This window comes from Nicotiana tabacum, chromosome 19 (assembly GCF_000715075.1).
Source record: "Nicotiana tabacum cultivar K326 chromosome 19, ASM71507v2, whole genome shotgun sequence".
NCBI classification, from domain to species: domain Eukaryota; kingdom Viridiplantae; phylum Streptophyta; class Magnoliopsida; order Solanales; family Solanaceae; genus Nicotiana; species Nicotiana tabacum.
Window position 1 is genome coordinate 15,428,873 of NC_134098.1, and position 17,130 is coordinate 15,446,002.

Below are 17,130 nucleotides of genomic sequence, written 5' to 3' on the forward strand. Positions count from 1 at the left end.
GGTTGATCTGACGAATAGTTATGGGTTTCTGCGTGTTCCTTTCATCATCGATAGTGTACTAAGGTTTCATAATGGAGTCTTGTTTGATATGAGGTTTATTACCGGCATTGGGTTGTTTTGAGCAGCTACTGTGATTAGAAATCATTGCTTCGAGTATCTGTGTTATATGATATATCATGCGATTGTATCTTGGGTTATGGTTGCGGCTTGGTACAACTTGTTCAGACTTATACATGGTGTAGGTTACGAGATTCAGATCTTATAAGAAATTTTGTATGTTAGAAGTTCGATTCTAAGGCTTATGGGCTAGGTTGAATTGAGAAATATCAATTATGTTATATTATCGGACCTGTATGGGATAGGGTGACATGGCATCACCCCCGGGTATGTTCATGGCAAGGTTATACGATGGTTTGATGGCTTTGAGAACAACTCTGGACACGATCGAGGACGAACGTATGTTAAAGTCGGGGAGAATGTAATGACCCAACCTGTCGTTTTGAGCATTTTCACTTTGCTCGGTAGTTTACGAGTGTGAGTAGCTCCGTATGATGTATTTTGATTTGTGTGAATCGTCGATTTTGGTTTTCAGGTTATTCGGGAATGATTTGGAAGAATGATTCTCAACTAGGGAGCTTTAAATTTGAAAGAGTTGACCAAGTTTGACTTTGTAGCATTTGACCTCGGATTGGAATTTTGATGGTTCAGTTAGCTCCGTTGGGTGATTTTGGACTTAGGAGCGCCTCCGGATTGTGATATTGAGGTCCGTGGTTGAATTTGGCTCGAAATGGCGAAAGTTGAAATTTTGAAAAGTTTGACCGGGAGTGGACTTTTTGATATCAGGGTCGGATTTCGATTTCGGAAGTTGGAGCAGGTCCGTAATGTCGAATGTGACTTGTGTGCAAAATTTGACGTCAATCAAACGTGATTTGATAGGTTTCGGTATCGGTTGTGAAAGTTTGAAGTTCAAAGTTCATAAATTTTGATTTGAGGTGTGATTCGTCATTTTGATGTTGTTGTGTGTGTTTTTAGGCCTCGAGTAGGTCTGTATTGTGTTATGGAACTGGTTGGCATGTTCGGACGGGGATCCCGATGGGCTCGGGTGAGTTTCGGACGAGGTTCGAATCACTTCATTGCATTTTTGGATTTTTGCTAAGTTGTTGGTTCTGGTATGATCGCATCTGCGGCTGGTTTGTGCATGTGCGATGGCCGCAGAAGTGACAAAGGCGTCGCAGATGCGAGATGAGAGCTCAATGAGGAGGCCCCGCAGAAGTGGAAAAAAGTGCGCAGGTGCGTCGAGTGGAAGCGCATGTGCGAGTGTCTTCGCAAATGCGGAGTTTGATACCGCAGGTACGGGGGTTGCTGGGCAAGGCCATTTTTCGCAGATGCGATGTTTTTCCGCAAAAGCGGTGGTCGCAAGTGCGACGAATTGTCCGCAAATGCGAAATCGCTGGGCAGAAGCTATATTATCGAGGGTTTCGGTTCTTTCTTCATTTTGGGAGCTATGGAGCTCGGATTGAGACGATTCTTGAGGAAATTTTACCATATGAATTGGGGTAAGTGTTCTCTACTTAGTTTTGGTTATATTTCAGGAATCTACCTTCATTTTTGGTGATTGGATTGTGAATTTTAAAGAGAAAATTGGGGGTTTTGGCCTAAAGTTTCATAATGTGAATTTTTGAGTTTTGAACATCGATACGAAGTCGGAATGGAGTGAAACTAGTATGGTTGGACTTGTAATTGAATGGGTTGTCGGATTTTTTGAGTTTTGTCGGGTTCCGTGGTGCGGGCCTGGGTTGGACGTTTTGGCCGATTTTAGGCTTTCAATTAAAGATTCGACCTTTTTCATTTGGAATTGTTTCATTGGGCTTTATTTGATGTATTTGAGTTGCTTTTGGATAGTTTGGAGCAGTTCATAGGTCGCTACACGCGTGATGGAATCTTTGGAGCATCGCTTGCTCGGCATTGGTATTGGCTTATTCGAGGTAAGTAACTCTTCTAAATTTAGTGCTGAGGGTATGAAACCCTGAAATACGTGTTATGTGATTGGTATTGAGGTGACGCACATGCTAGGTAACGGGCGTGTGGGCGTGCACCAAGTGAATTGGGACTCTGTTGTTTTCATGGCACTGTATAGTAGTCATATTTTGTTAATATCCGTGTTTTCACCATGCGATAAAGTAAATGAGCTGTCAATCATGCTAGATATCATGTTTAGGCTTTATGCCGATACTGTTGAGACCCATAGTTGTAGTTTCTTGTTGTCATTTCACTGATTTCATTGATATTTTGTACTCAGTCATATTTATGCATTCATATCATATCTCGGTCTCAATTGTTATTTGTTGATACATCATATCAGCATTGTCAGGCTAGTTTCATGACATTGTGAGCCCGTGAGTGAGACTGGAGAGATTGATGACTGAGTGAGGCCGGGGGCCTGTTTGTGAGGATATTGATACTATAGTACGTGAGTTGTCCGTGCAGCGCGTGAATTGTACGTGCGGATCCAGATATTGATATTATAGCACGTGAGTTGTCCGTGCGGAATATAGCTCTTGGGCTGTAGGAGCCCCTCCGGAGTCTTTACACCCCCAGTGAGCGTGGTTGATTATATTGAGGGATGGATCTTCCCTGGACATGGATCTTGTCCGAAGCATTTATATACCTGGAGATGGATATTCTCCATGGGGCCGGATTGACCTTCCTCGGTACTGAGTGACTGATGGTCAGTGATGTATATATTTCGGGATGGATCTTCCCTGGGCCGTATGGGCTATATACAGTACCGAGTGGTTGAGCATGAAGGGGTAAAAGTGTGAGACAATGAGATTGAGTACTCTAGGAGTATGAATACATGATTCATCTGTGAGATACATGGAATTGGTATGCACACATGACATACAGGCATAGAGATGCATTTTTCCTCATGTTGTAAGGTATCACGTCATTCATGAATTTTTACACACATTGATATGTGGGCATAGAGAGATATTTCACACTTGCTATCTGGAAAAAAAAAATGAAACATCTTATTTATTGTGGAAAGGATATTTGGAAAAATTACAGTATTCAAACTTACTCGTATTTTTGGCGTTTTCGGTAAAAGATTTGGGTTTTCACTAAGATACTTGAAAAGCATAACTATTTTTCTAGAACTGTGAACGAGCTGAGCATTTTTCTTCTGATATACATCTTTTATTACTTGTATTATGCTGTTATGAACTATTGTGGGATATTGGTATTGGACCCGACCTTGCATTAGCTTGTCACTACTTTCAACCTAAGGTTAGGTTTGTTACTTACTGTGTACATGGGGTCGGCTATACTCATACTACACTTCTGCACATTGCGTGCAGATGTTGGTTGCTGATATTGCTGTGTTCGATGGGAGCGGGATTGAAGATGTACCTGCATCCCGGTTGTAGCTGCCCCTTGTTCGTGGTATCTTTAGATCTATAAAATTCTATTTATGCACTTTTCAAACAAACGATGTATTTATTTCATTTCAGCTTTGTAAACTCTATTCTTAGAAGCTCATGATTTGTACTACCAGTCCTTGAAAAATGTATAAAATTCAGTAAATTACTATCATTTATTTGTCTTGTTAATATCATTGGAATTGGAAAGTTACTAGTTAGCTTACCTAGCGGGTTGGGTTAGGTGCTATCACGACTAGTGGATTTGGGGTCGTGACAGATCTCTCGTACCAACAAAAGAAAAAACTTATATTTTATGCAAAGTATTATCTGTGGAACGAACCTTACTTGTTTAAATTTTGTGCAGATAATATCATTAGAAGATGTGTACCTGAACAAGAGATGACCAAGATTTTATATCACTACCATGATGGAGCAATTGGAGGTCATTATACCGCAAATCGAACAACTTTTAAGGTTTTGGAAGTTAGATTCTTCTGGCTAACACTCTTTTAAGATGCCCGAACATACGTTGCACAATGTGATAGGTATCAAAGAACAGGTAGCATCACTAAAAGAGATGAAATGCCATTGCAGTCGATACAGGTATGTGAAATATTTGATATTTGGAGAATAGATTTCATGGGACCTTTTCCTTCTTCTCACTCTTTTGAATATATTCTTGTGGTTGTGGATTATGTGTTAAGATGGGTTGATGCGGCCCCCACAAGAAATAATGATGCTCGTACAGTGTGTAGTTTTCTTGGAAAAAATATTTTTACTAGATTTGGCACACCGCGAGTCATCATTAGTGACCAAGGAACTCATTTCATGAATAGGCAATTCTCTACTTTGCTATCAAAATATGGTGTGACTCACAAAACAGGAACACCATATCATGATCAATCTCAAGGACAAGTTGAAGTTTCGAACTGCGAGTTAAAACGAATTCTGGAGAAGACTGTTGGAATTTCTAGAAAAGACTGGTCTTTAAAATTAGATGATGCATTATGGGCTTGCCGAACAGCGTTCAAAACGCCGATTGGAACATCCCCATTTAGACTTGTCTTTGAAAAAGCTTGTCATTTGCCAGTTGAATTAGAACACAAAGCTTTTTGGGCATTGAAAGCACTAAACTTTGATTTGATCTCTGCTGGTAAAAATAGTTTTTTTCAGGTTAATGAATTAAAAGAGCTAAGGTTGGAAGACTATGAAAATGCCAGAATTTTTAAAGAAAAAACAAAAATATGGCATGACGATTTGATCCGACAAAAGAATTTCAAAATTGGAGATAAGGTACTTCTTTACAAAATCTGACTCAGGCTATTCCCTGAAAAATTACAATCCAGATGGACAGGTCCTTACAATGTTACAAATGTTACTTCATATGGTGCTATTGAGATTCAGCAGATCAGTGGTGGAGACAAGTTTAAAGTAAATGGTCACAGACTAAAATTATATTTTGGAGGGCAATTTGAGAAACAACCATCAGTTACTCTAATTGAATGAAGAAACATGTAGAAAATAAGTCGAGCTGGCGATATTAAACTAAGAACTACATTTTTCTATCCATAGCCATTGAGGATGAAGCAATGGAGCCTTATAAGTCTCGTATAAATTTGCATAATAAAATTGCTTAACCAATTGATCTGGTTAATATCCGGGTTATTGTACAACCATAACATTTTATGAAGGCCTCTACAAAAATAGAGTCACCTATATATGAGTAATTCCATAGTGATCGGTATGCCTAAGTGACTGGTTGGTTAACCGTTTAATTGTGCAAATTAATTATTAGCTCATGTAATTTTTTTGGTTTATATTTAAACCAAGACCAAATGACTAATAATGTCTTAAATTAGTCAGTCTATTACACATAGAATATGTGTGATCACAGTTTCTTTCAAGCTTTCTTCTGTGATTGTAAATTTGAAAGCCAAAAAGATTTTTATTGTCTTTTTATATGTAGAATAATATTTTTTTACCTCTATATGCCTTTAAATTATAAATACAAATAAACTCATCTTTAATTTTATTCTTAATTGTTATTCTTGTATAATATTAAAGTTTTCAAATAATTATTCGCATGGTTTCAAACATATTCTTTTCATTTATTCCATATAACTTCCAAGTTTGTATTTGTATTTTTGTGAAGGCAGGCATGAATCTTCTAATCTGGGAAATAGTTAGAATTGAGAAGTATTTTGATCTCAACAGGTAGAATCAATAAAGCTTTACTATAACTTACCCCAAATGTCTATCAAGGCAAAATTATGGACAACATTGAGTTTTAAATGAAATTAAGCTTTCTTTGATTCACTTTTTAGCCTCTATGTTTCTACCCCTACACACACACATATATTTTTCTTTAGCACCCAACTTTGATCCATATTGAAAAAAAAAAGGGAAGAGAAAGGATAAACCAATTTTTCTTGTTACACCATATTGGTTTAACCAAAGAAAGAAGATTTCTTCCAGCTATAATTGTGCAGAAATGGCTATGTAAGCAAGGGATGAAGGAATGCTTTTTGGAGTAAAGTTTGTGTTAGAGAAAGGTGGATTCGTGTATATATCAATCTAAAAAATATATGAATATACTTATGGAATAAATTCTTGGTGTAAGATGTCACGACCCAAAATCCATTAAAGGTCGTGATAGTGTCGGACACTGCTGCCAGGCAAGCCAAAAATAAATACTTAATTAGGTTTTCATTTTAATATTTTTGAAATCATATTTTCTTCAATTAAATAGTAAAAGATGGAGTTTACAAAGTAAATAATAATATTATTAACAATTTCAATACAGGACAACTCAAATCACCCCAAAATCCGGTGTCACAAGTGCATGAGCCTCAACTAGGAATGTAAAATAAAATACAACATCTATCCGGAATACAAATTCGGACAGAGAAATATAAAAAATCTGAAGGAGACTCTGCTGGCTGCGGACTCGTAACGTGGAATAACTGCGCATCTGCGCCCACAAGGCCTCTAGACATATATGCAACTGTACAAAAATGTATAGCAAGTGTAGTATGAGTACGTACATCAACGCATACCCAGTAAGTATCCCGCCTAACCTCGAAGAAATAGTGACGAGGGGTCGACTTCGACACATACTATGGGCTATAAATAAAACGTCGATGATATAGTTAAGCATGGATTATGTACAACGGCTGTAAGCTCAATATCATGAAATAAGTAAACAATTCTTTTGTTCATAAGAAATTTCAAAATTTATTTTCGTCATTTAACATTTTTGTATCTCGGGCCAATGAAAGCAATATCAATTATTATCAATTCTAAAAATATATCATGCGCAAATCATGTGGAGGCCGTACGGCCCGATCCAACATAAATATTTAAATTGTGCACTGTCGAGGGTCGAACGGCACGAATCATAGATGCATTTATTTTACCTGCCGAGACGTGAGGCAAATATTCTAAAATTTCAAATTCTCATTTAATGGTCAAGTAAATGAAGTTTAACCTTTTTAAAGTTCCTTTACCAAGTTTCGATATGATTTAAGCAATTTAAATTAACAAGTAGGATGCAAGCATCGCAATTATAACATGATCTGGGTCCTAGACTACCCGGACATAAATATATTAGTAGCTACATACGGATTCTTGTCACCTCGTGCGTACGTAGCCCCCACAAATAGAAGCACATATTGAATTATTTCACCTATGGGGTTAGTTCCCTCTTACAAGGTTAGAAAGGAGACTTACCTCGCTCCGAAATTCCACAACCGGCTCCCAAGCCCTTCCAACAACTCGAAGTGATGCCCAACGCTCCAAAACTAGTCAATAAATGTGCAAACCCATAAATATATACTCTAATACTCAATATAATTCAATTTACAAAAATTCCTAACTCCGCTTGAAAAGACGATAAAAATCACCCTCAAGCCCACGTGCCCGGATTCCAAAAATTTTCAAAGATAAACTTTACCCATGACACCACGAACTCAAATATATAATTTATTCCAAATTTCATGTCCAATTTCGTGGTCAAAATCCAAAAATACCAATTTCTAAATTTTTCTTTAAAATCCCAAATTTCCAAAACTTTTCAAGTCTAAATCCATATATAATCCAAGTATTTAACTTGCAATAGGTAGGAATCACTTACCTTGACATAAATGACAAAAATCTCCCTTCCAAGAGCTCCAAAAATCGCCCAACCAAATGAAAAATGGAGAGAAAATGGCCAAATTCCGTCTTTAAAACTTCACTACCCAGGTCCGCCCATCTTCGCGATCGCGAAGGCCAAAGAAACACTGCCCTCCAAATTTCCTCTTCGCGTTCGCGACCAAAGCCTCGCGTTCGCAGTTGAAGCTTCACGTTCGCGAAGGCTAAATGACTGCAGGCCCCCGCTCCCTCTCTTCTTCTCGTTCGCGAAGGCCTTCCCAGCTACTGCCTCGCATTCGCGTCCACGTCTTCGCGTTCGGGAAGGCCAAAACCCAGCAGCCTCAAAGTTCCTCTTTGCGAACGCGGGATTCCCTTCGCGTTCACGAAGAAGGAAACCAGATACCAGTAACAGCAGTTCCAAACAGCTCGAATTGATCTGAAACCACCCCGAAACACACCCGAGGTCCCCGGGACCCCATCCAATCATACCAACCAGTCCCATAACATAACACGGACCTGCTCGAGGCCTCAAATCACATCCAACAACAGCAAAATCATGAATCGCAACCCAATTCAAACTCAATAAACTTTAGTACTTCAAACTTCTACATTCGATACCAAAACCCATCAAATCACGTCCGATTGACCTCAAAGTTGCACACAAGTCATAATTGACATTACGGACCTACTCCAACTTCCAGAATTAGAATCAGACCCCGATATCAAAAAGTCTGCTCCCGGACAAACTTTTCAAAAACCTTCAAATTTCCATTTTTCGCCAAATGACCCCGAAATGACCTATAGACCTCCAAATCCACTTCTGGATGCGCTCCCAATACCAGAATCACCATACGGAGCTATTTCCAGACATGAAATCCCAAACGGAGATTGATAACATTGAAATGCACTTCAACCCAAATTTATCAAATTCTTCCAAAATGCCAACCTTCCACAATAGGCGTTGAAATGCTCCCGGGTCATCCAAAACCCGATCCGGACTTACGCCCAAGTCCAAAATCATCATACGAACCTGTTGAAACCTTCCAATCCTGATTCCGAGGTCGTTTACTCAAAAATCAAACCTTAGTCAATTCTTCCAACTTAAAGCTTCCGAAATTAGAATTTTCTTTCCAAATCAACTCCAAACTTCCCAAAATTCAATTCTGACCACGTGCACAAGTCATAATAGTTGAAGTGAAATTACTCAAGGCCTCAAACCACCAAACGATGTGTTGGAGCTCAAAATGACCGGTCGAGTCATTACATAAGAATTTCGAACTTATAGAGGATGTTTCTGTTGAAAGGAATGTTGACTTAATTGTTGTTAATCATTGAACTGAAGACATCTATAGAGTTTATCTTATTTGTATTAATTTGTACTAGTTCCTTTGGTAAAATAATTGGCTCTCATTATAAAGCTGGAAGGAACACAGTCACTATAAATATATTATTTACCCTTACCAGCACTAAGCCTAACAATAAAAGCCCGAAAAAGTCCTAAAAAGATTTTAAAAAACAATGTTGATTCTACATTAGTGGAGACTGACATGAAGGGAAAGCTTATGGAAAAAGTTTGAGAAACTAAAGGATTGTGATCATAATGTTATCAATCTCAAACGTTTTTTCAAAATGAGGAGATGAATTTTTTTGTCAAACAAAAGCAGAAGTAGAAACAAGGTAAGGATTTGGTGACTTGAAAAACTTATAGGTTTTGAATGTTATGTGAATTTTTATTTTCTTACTTTTCTAATCTACAAGAACTAATAATTACTAATAAAATAATTCTCCTCGAGGACGAGCAATGATTCAAGTATAGGGGAGTTTGATGAATATAAAATATTCATATATAATATACTTTAAAATATACTATTTTAAGTAAAGTTTTTATATAATATTTCGATTCTCTGTATTTTCTAATAATGTTTTGCAGGAGATAAGAATACTATTAATAAAGCAAAAAAATGAAAGAAACGAGAAGGTTGTAACATATTCAATTCACAACGTAAGAAGGTTATGACGCATCTTATTCAAGATGCATCTTCCTCGGGACACATTCTCCTCACTATGTATCTTCTTCAGTTAAGATCACAACATTTCAAGAAGAAATGCACTTTTATAAATAGAAGCCAACTCTCTGTGTAGTAGGCATCGAGGAAAAAAGGAACAAAAGAGCCACTTTATTTTCTAAAGCTTTGGTCTCTTAATCTTTCTTGTTCTTCTTTCTTTACTTCTTGTAATTTTCCGATTTTCTGGTAGTGTTGGCAATATAGGCCATATTATAGAAGTACTTTCTTTTTCAAATATTCTATAATGGAGTAGTATCTTTTTGTAGGGATAGTTGATGAAACTTGATATATATATTTATAATAGTTTTCTCAATCTTATTACATACTTGGCCTGAGATTCTCTAGCTCCACTTTTATATTGTGCTGGGATATTAAATTTTAACTAGTCGCATCTATCTATTTATTTCTAAAGTTACTTGTATTGATTTTGTAATTCTCACGAAGCAAAATTGATACATATTGACTAGCGTGAATAAGTAGATAGAGGGTAATTTTCAGCAATCTAGCATTCCAAATCTTGATTTTGGCTTACTTCAATTCTAATTCCCACGAAGGAATTGTTATAAGCAATATCATTGATTTCTTTGTAAAGATAATCTCAAGAGGTCTTTACTACTTCTTGGCACAATTTAGGCAAGATATATATTTCGGTCTTATCGTCACTAGTCGTAAGTCAGTTAATACTATAACCTCAAGGAGTATTATTAATTGTTTAATTTCTAGTGAGCAAAGCATAATTGTATTAGCAATAAGCAATTATCCATTAGTGAAATATATGTAGAAATTGAGATTTCATTATAAAAATATTGTCAAGTGAATTCAATGATTCCCAATACTTTTTAAATATAAATTTTCCAAAAGTTATTTTTGTTTAAGTAATTTACAAATTCAAAATCCTACTCTCTTTCTATCAATTTGGTTCTCTCAAATAGTAGCTAAAATATTATAAGTTTGTAGCATAGATTTTTCAATCTCTATGGGACGATATCTTAAACTATACTAGAATTTGATAGAAAACGAGTGAATATTTCCTATGCATTAAGTGCTCGTCACGAAGTCATAAGGCTTTTTAAGAATAACGAAGAATATCAAATATATAACCGTTTGGAATAAAAATAAACAATAACATTATAAAACTCCAGAAGGTGACTCCGATGTCTACGAAGGCGACGACAAGTGTACCTTGAAGTCTCTGCAGCAATATAGGGTACCAGGTGAAGTTGGCACTTATATCTCTTTTTCAAATACGTTGAAAATTCAGAGACGGAGCCAGGATTTGAAGCTTATGGTTTCGGGATTTTAGTTCTTTTAAATTACTGGGTTCTATAATAATAATTTATAGATATTCCATGATTTTTTTAAGACAAATACAGAGTTTGCATAAAAGCTACTGGGTTCGGCCGAACCCGTAGGCAGAAGGCTAGCTCCACCCCTGGGTGTGTATCAGTGGGAAGATATCATCAACGCCAAAGGCAATATTGAATATGCATTTTCAAATATCTGCATTCACTACAGTTTGCAAGATTGATTTGAAGACAAGAAGTTTATACATAGTGACCTGATAAGTTATGTGTCCTTCTATGTTTTGATGATCTGACAAACTTAATATTAAGAACTAGATGAGGAACCTGTTCCACATCCTCTAAGTGCTCAAAGATCAACAAGTCTCAAGTCTGGGATATGCTCCAACTTTCAGAGTCCAAGAAACACCAGAGGGAACAGATCGACATATGCTCATTTACTGACAGTACCAGTCAACTCCCTACAGCTGTAAAGTGACTGCAATTGTTCCTCTACACACCCACAACAGTGCAAACAGTAGAATAGTCACTTTATAGGGAATTCCTTTATACCAAACATGCTTGCATCATTCAAGTGATGTCACTTATGTAATATTAACATGAAGCAAAGCAAAAACAATACACTTGCACACTCAGAATCGATCAAGCTCTCTCTCAAGTATATTGCCAACTTGCAAGTGATATTCAAGGCGTAAAGAACAAAGATCAACATAACGAAGGACCAGTTTCCTGCATTGAGTCATCATATGTCCTTAGTTGTGTAGCACCTTTGTCAAAACAATTTACTTGTAATTCCTACTTAGCCTAGTTAGAAGCATTGTTTAGGAAACCCTTGTAAAATCATAAACCATACGTTTGTGTCTTGGCTAGAGTTAGTCGAGTTGTAAGCTTTGTAATAGAGTTATTACAAAGGGACTTGTAATAGAGTTGTTACAAGTTAGTGAGGGATTAAGAGGTTAATTCCTAGGTTACAACAGTTTGTAATCTGAAGTTTGCTCAGTAGTGAAGTTGAAATCCTACAAGGGTAGGTCGTGGTTTTTAATCCTGTGAGCTGGGAGTATTCCACGTAAAACTCTATGTGTCATTTACTTACTATTGTGTGCGTGCATTCTGTGAAAATTGATAGAGAACTTGGTTCTCTATATAGTTTGGTGGACCCTTAGTTTCTATCAATTGGTATCAGAGCAGGTTCTTTCTATCAGGCTAACACCTAGAAAGGATTCTCATGGCTGCTCAACCAAACTTTGAAGAAGGTCAATCAACCTACAGACCACCACGATTTAATGGCCAAAACTATGGATGGTGGAAGACAGCAATGCATGATTTTATCATGGCTGAAGACTCAGAACTTAGGGATGTCATCTGCGATGGTCCTTTTGTTCCTATGAAGACCATTAGAGAACCAACAATGTCAGTTCCCAAGACTAGGAAAGAATACAACGATGCTGACAGAAAGGCTATAGAGAAGAACGTCCGAGACAAAAATATCCTCGTTTGTGGTATTGGACCAGACGAATACAACCGGATTTCTGCCTGCCAATCTGTCAAGGAGATCTGGGAAGCTCTCCAAATAGCACACGAAGGGAATACTCAAGTTAAACAGTCGAAGATTGATATGCTAAAAACTGAGTATGAGCTATTCAGAATGAAGGATGATGAGTCCATTCAGGACATGCACACTCACTTCACTTCTATCATCAATAAGCTCCATTCTCTGGGAGAAATCATTCCAAGAAACAAGCTTCTTAGAAGAATACTCAGTGTATTACCTGGATCCTGGGAAAGCAAAGCAAATGTTATCACGGAGGCAAAGGATCTGCAGAAGCTGACCATTGATGAACTCATTGGCAATCTGAAAACTTATGAAATGAAGAAGAAGAAGAAGTATAATGAGAGAAGAGAGCCTAAAAGGGAGAATAACTCGGTCCTCAAGACAGACAAAAATGACTCAAGTGGTGAGGATGCCGATATGGCTTACCTGACAAAGAGATTTCAAAAAATGGTTGGCAGAAATTGAGGTATTCCAAAAAGGGGCAGTCTAGCAAGCCAAGAGGCTATGACCTATGTCATAAGTGTGGGAAGCTAGGACATTTCATCAAGGATTACCCCCTCCTCAAGCAAGATCAGTACAAACACAACACAGATAAAGCAGCCAAGAGGAACCTGGTTCCTGACAAACAATTCAAGAGAAAAGATGCAAGCTCTTGCTGCATGGGGAGACTCCTCCAACGAATCTGGAGAGGATGATGAACAAGGTGACAACTCCGTGATGGCAGTAGAGAGTGAAGCAGCTAAATATGACTCCATCTTTGCCCTGATGGCAAAATCGGACGATGATGAAGATGATGATGATAAGGTAAGCTTTTTGGACGTTCAAAGAAATTTGAAGTCCTACTCGCAAAAAAAGCTTATATCTTTGGCAAATGTTTTAATTGATGCTTATCATAGTCTTATAAATGATAAAAAGGCATTAACTGTTGTTGTCGTGGTCAATTTAAAAGAGATCATTGAGTGCTTAAAAAATGATAAAGAAGATCTAACTTAAAAGATTGCTAGCATAGAGCATGAGAGAGATGACTTATTAGTAGTAGTCATGGACCTAAAGGAAACAATTGAGGAACTAAAAAGGGAAGGTAGGCATGAGATCACCCAAAAGGGAAAGGGAGTTGCAAGTGAGGCACACATTAAGATTGAAAATGAACTCCAAACTGTGAAATCTAGTGTGTGTGCAGAACTTGAAAGAAACAGGCAACTTCAAGAAGACCTAGGTAGAGTTAAAAGTGACCTCAAAAAATCCCCAAAATGGACCTGGTCCTCTGATGCAATTGCTGCCATGTATACAAGCAATGGTGGGAACAAGCAGGGAGTTGGGTTCCAAATAGAAAAGACTCCCTACAACCCACATAGCAAGTATGTTATTGTCCCTGATAACTGGCTTTGTACTCACTATGGCAACACTGGTCACTTTAAAGAAAACTGTAAGGCTAGAATTCAGTCCCAACAGAAAAACAAGGTGTTTGTTGAAAAGGTAACTACTGCTAAGGAACCAGGTCCCTCCACTAAAAAAATGTATATTGCCTGCCTGCACAAGAAGAAGTCTGATTCACCCTTTTCCTCACTACAAGGGACCCAAACTTGTTTGGGTTCCTAAATCTAACCCTTGATTCTCTTGTACAGGGAGCAGTGAAAGGAAGCAGCCAAAAATGGTACATAGATAGAGGCTGCTCTAAATATATGACTGGAAGCACAAATGATTTTATTTCACTCAAAGCCCTACAACAGGAGTGTGTCCTTTGGAAATGGCAAAAAGGGATACATTCTGGGAGTTGGAAGGATTGAGAAGTCTCTTGCTCACTCAATTAAAAATGTGTACTATGTGAACGGCTTGAAGTACAGTCTGCTGAGTGTTTTCCAAATCTGTGACAAGGGAAACAAAGTGGAATTTGTGTCAAAAATATGCACGATCACAATTCTTGTGACTTGTGAGGTGGTTCTGGTAGCTAAAAGATACAAAAACATTTATGTTTCTAATTTTGAGTCCTTGCAAAATAGGGATCTCAGTTGTCTGAACATTGTTGATGATGATGCTGAACTGTGGCACAGAAGATTGGGTCATGCAAGTTTTACGTTGCTGAACAAATTGGTCAAGAAGGACCTCGTTCGTGGCCTGGCCAAGTCAAGCTTCAAGGATCACAAGGTGTGTGATGCATGTGTAAAAGGAAAACAAGTCAGATCCTCTTTCAAACCCAAAAATGAAGTTAGTACCTCAAGGCCACTTTTATCTCCTTCATATGGATTTGTGTGTACCTATGAGGGTGCCAAGTAGAGGAGGAAAGAAGTACATTTTTGTTATAGTGGACGATTATTCCAGATTCACATGGACCATGTTTCTCAGAACTAAGGATGAAACCTTTCAAGTATTTGATGCATTTGTGAAAATGATCCAGATGAAGATGAGCCATAATGTAGTATGTATAAGGTCTGATCATGGCACAGAATTTGACAATGCCAAATTCGACAAATTCTGTGCTGAAAATGGCATTACTTATAATTTTTCATCTCCAAGAACACCTTAAAAAAATGGTGTTGTGGAGAGGAAAAATAGGACTCTTGAAGACATGGCAAGAACAATGTTGATTGACAGTGGCATTGCAAAACATTTCTAGGCAGAAGTAGTCAACACTGCATGCTACTTGGTGAACAGGTGCATGATCAGGCCCCTCCTTAACAAAACCTCGTATGAACTGTTGAATGGGAGGAAACCCAAGCTGACACATTTAAGGACATTTGGCTGCAAATGTTTTGTTCTTAATAATGTCAAGTAAGCACTAAGAAAATTCGATGCCAAAAGTGATGAAGGAATCTTTCCGGGCTATTCATCACAAAGCAAAGCTTACAAAGTGTACAACAAGAGAACTCAATATGTTGGGGAAAGCATACATGTGATCTTTGATGAATCTTACCATCCTTGTGGGAAAGATTCACATGATAAGATTGATCAAGACGGAGAACAGTCAGTTGTTCCTGGTGAAGTCATAGACATGGAAAATGGTAAGGCTGACATGATGAGTCAAGTCAAGGAATCAAATGATGAAGGTATAGTTGTATATCCAACTGATGTGGAGGAACCTGGTTCCTCAATCACAACAACTGCAGCTGAGAACAGAGTTGTTGATGCTATCCGAGGAACCCCATATGCTGAGCTGAGAAGCGGAACTCACGACAATCAAGGATCACGTTCATAAATACCTGGACCCTCTCACAATAAGATTCAGGTGTCTAGCTGTAAGCACAAAAGTTCATACGCTCTTGAAAATGTGATCACTCCTCTTGACTCAGGGATTCAAACGAGTTCAAAGTCAAGAAACGTGCTTGCCTTCTCAGCCTTTCTTTCTCATATTGAGCCCAAAAATATTAAGGAAGCATTGAAAGATGATGACTGAGTTACGGCTATGCAAGAAGAACTCCATCAATTTGAGAGGAACAATATATGGCACCTGGTTCCTCGACCTACTGACAGAACTGTTATAGGACCAGGTGGGTATTCGGAAACAAGCTTGATGAGTTTGGGAACACAAAAAGGAACAAGGCAAGGCTGGTAGTTCAAGGGTATAATCAAGAAGAAGGGATTGACTATGATGAAACCTTTGCCCCAGTTGCTCGAATGGAGGCCATCAGAATCCTTATTGCATTTGCTTCTCATATGGAATTCAAATTGTTCTAAATGGATGTCAAAAGTGCATTTCTGAATGACTTTCTAAAAGAAGACGTCTTCATCAAGCAACCTCCTGGCTTCGAATTTCATGAGCATCCTGAGCATGTTTTCAAACTTGACAAGGACTTATATGGGCTGAAGCAGGCTCCTCGCCCATGGTATGAAAGATTGTCCAACTTTCTCCTAGAAAATGGTTTTACAAGAGGAAAAATTGACAACACCTTATTTCTGAAGAAACGAGGGAGGAACCTGCTCATTGTGCAAGTTTATGTTGACGACATCATCTTTGGTGCAACAAATGATTCTATGTGTGAGGAGTTTGCAAAGTTCATGGGAAGTGAGTTTGAAATGAGCATGATGGGAGAATTGAATTTCTTCTTAGGCCTGCAAGTCAAGCAAACTCCTAAGGGCACAATGATAAGTCAGCAAAAGTACATTAAAGATCTTCTGAAGAGATTTGAAATGGAAAGCTCAAAAGTCATTGACACTCCTATTGCCACTGCCACTCGACTGGACATGGATGAACCTGGTTCCCCTATGAACGAGACCATGTACAGAGGTATCATTGGGTCACTCTTGTATCTCACAACAAGCAGACCAGATATCATTTTTAGTGTGGGATAATGTGATAGGTTTCAATCAAATCCAAAGGAATCTCATCTGAAGGCTACCAAGAGAATCCTGAAATATCTAAAGGGAACGCAGGACCTGGTTCTCTACTACCCCTCAAGAGACAACTTTGATTTGATCAGTTATGCTGATGCTGATTATGCTAGTTATCTGGAGGACAGGAAAAGCACTCCTGGCATGGTACACTTTCTGGGTTCCTGTCTAATTTCATGGGGTACAAGAAAACAAAATTCAGTGGCTCTTTCAACTGCAGAAGCTGAATATGTGGCGGCTACCTCTTGTTGTGCTCAACTGTTGTGGATCAAGAAGCAACTAGAAGATTTTTGTTTGTTTTCTGATTGTATGTTGTTACTATGTGACATCAC

The 17,130-nt window shown here is 38.1% G+C and overlaps 1 protein-coding gene across 1 annotated transcript; it reads left to right on the top strand.

Moving 5' to 3' along the window:
• The first annotated feature begins 3,936 nt into the window (after window positions 1-3,936).
• On the top strand, window positions 3,937-4,928 carry LOC142173394 (uncharacterized). Its single transcript, XM_075238975.1, has 3 exons — window positions 3,937-4,025; window positions 4,127-4,618; window positions 4,769-4,928. The coding sequence occupies exons 1-3, from the start codon at window positions 3,937-3,939 to the stop codon at window positions 4,926-4,928; spliced, it is 741 nt and encodes a 246-aa protein (XP_075095076.1).
• The last annotated feature ends 12,202 nt before the right edge of the window (window positions 4,929-17,130 follow it).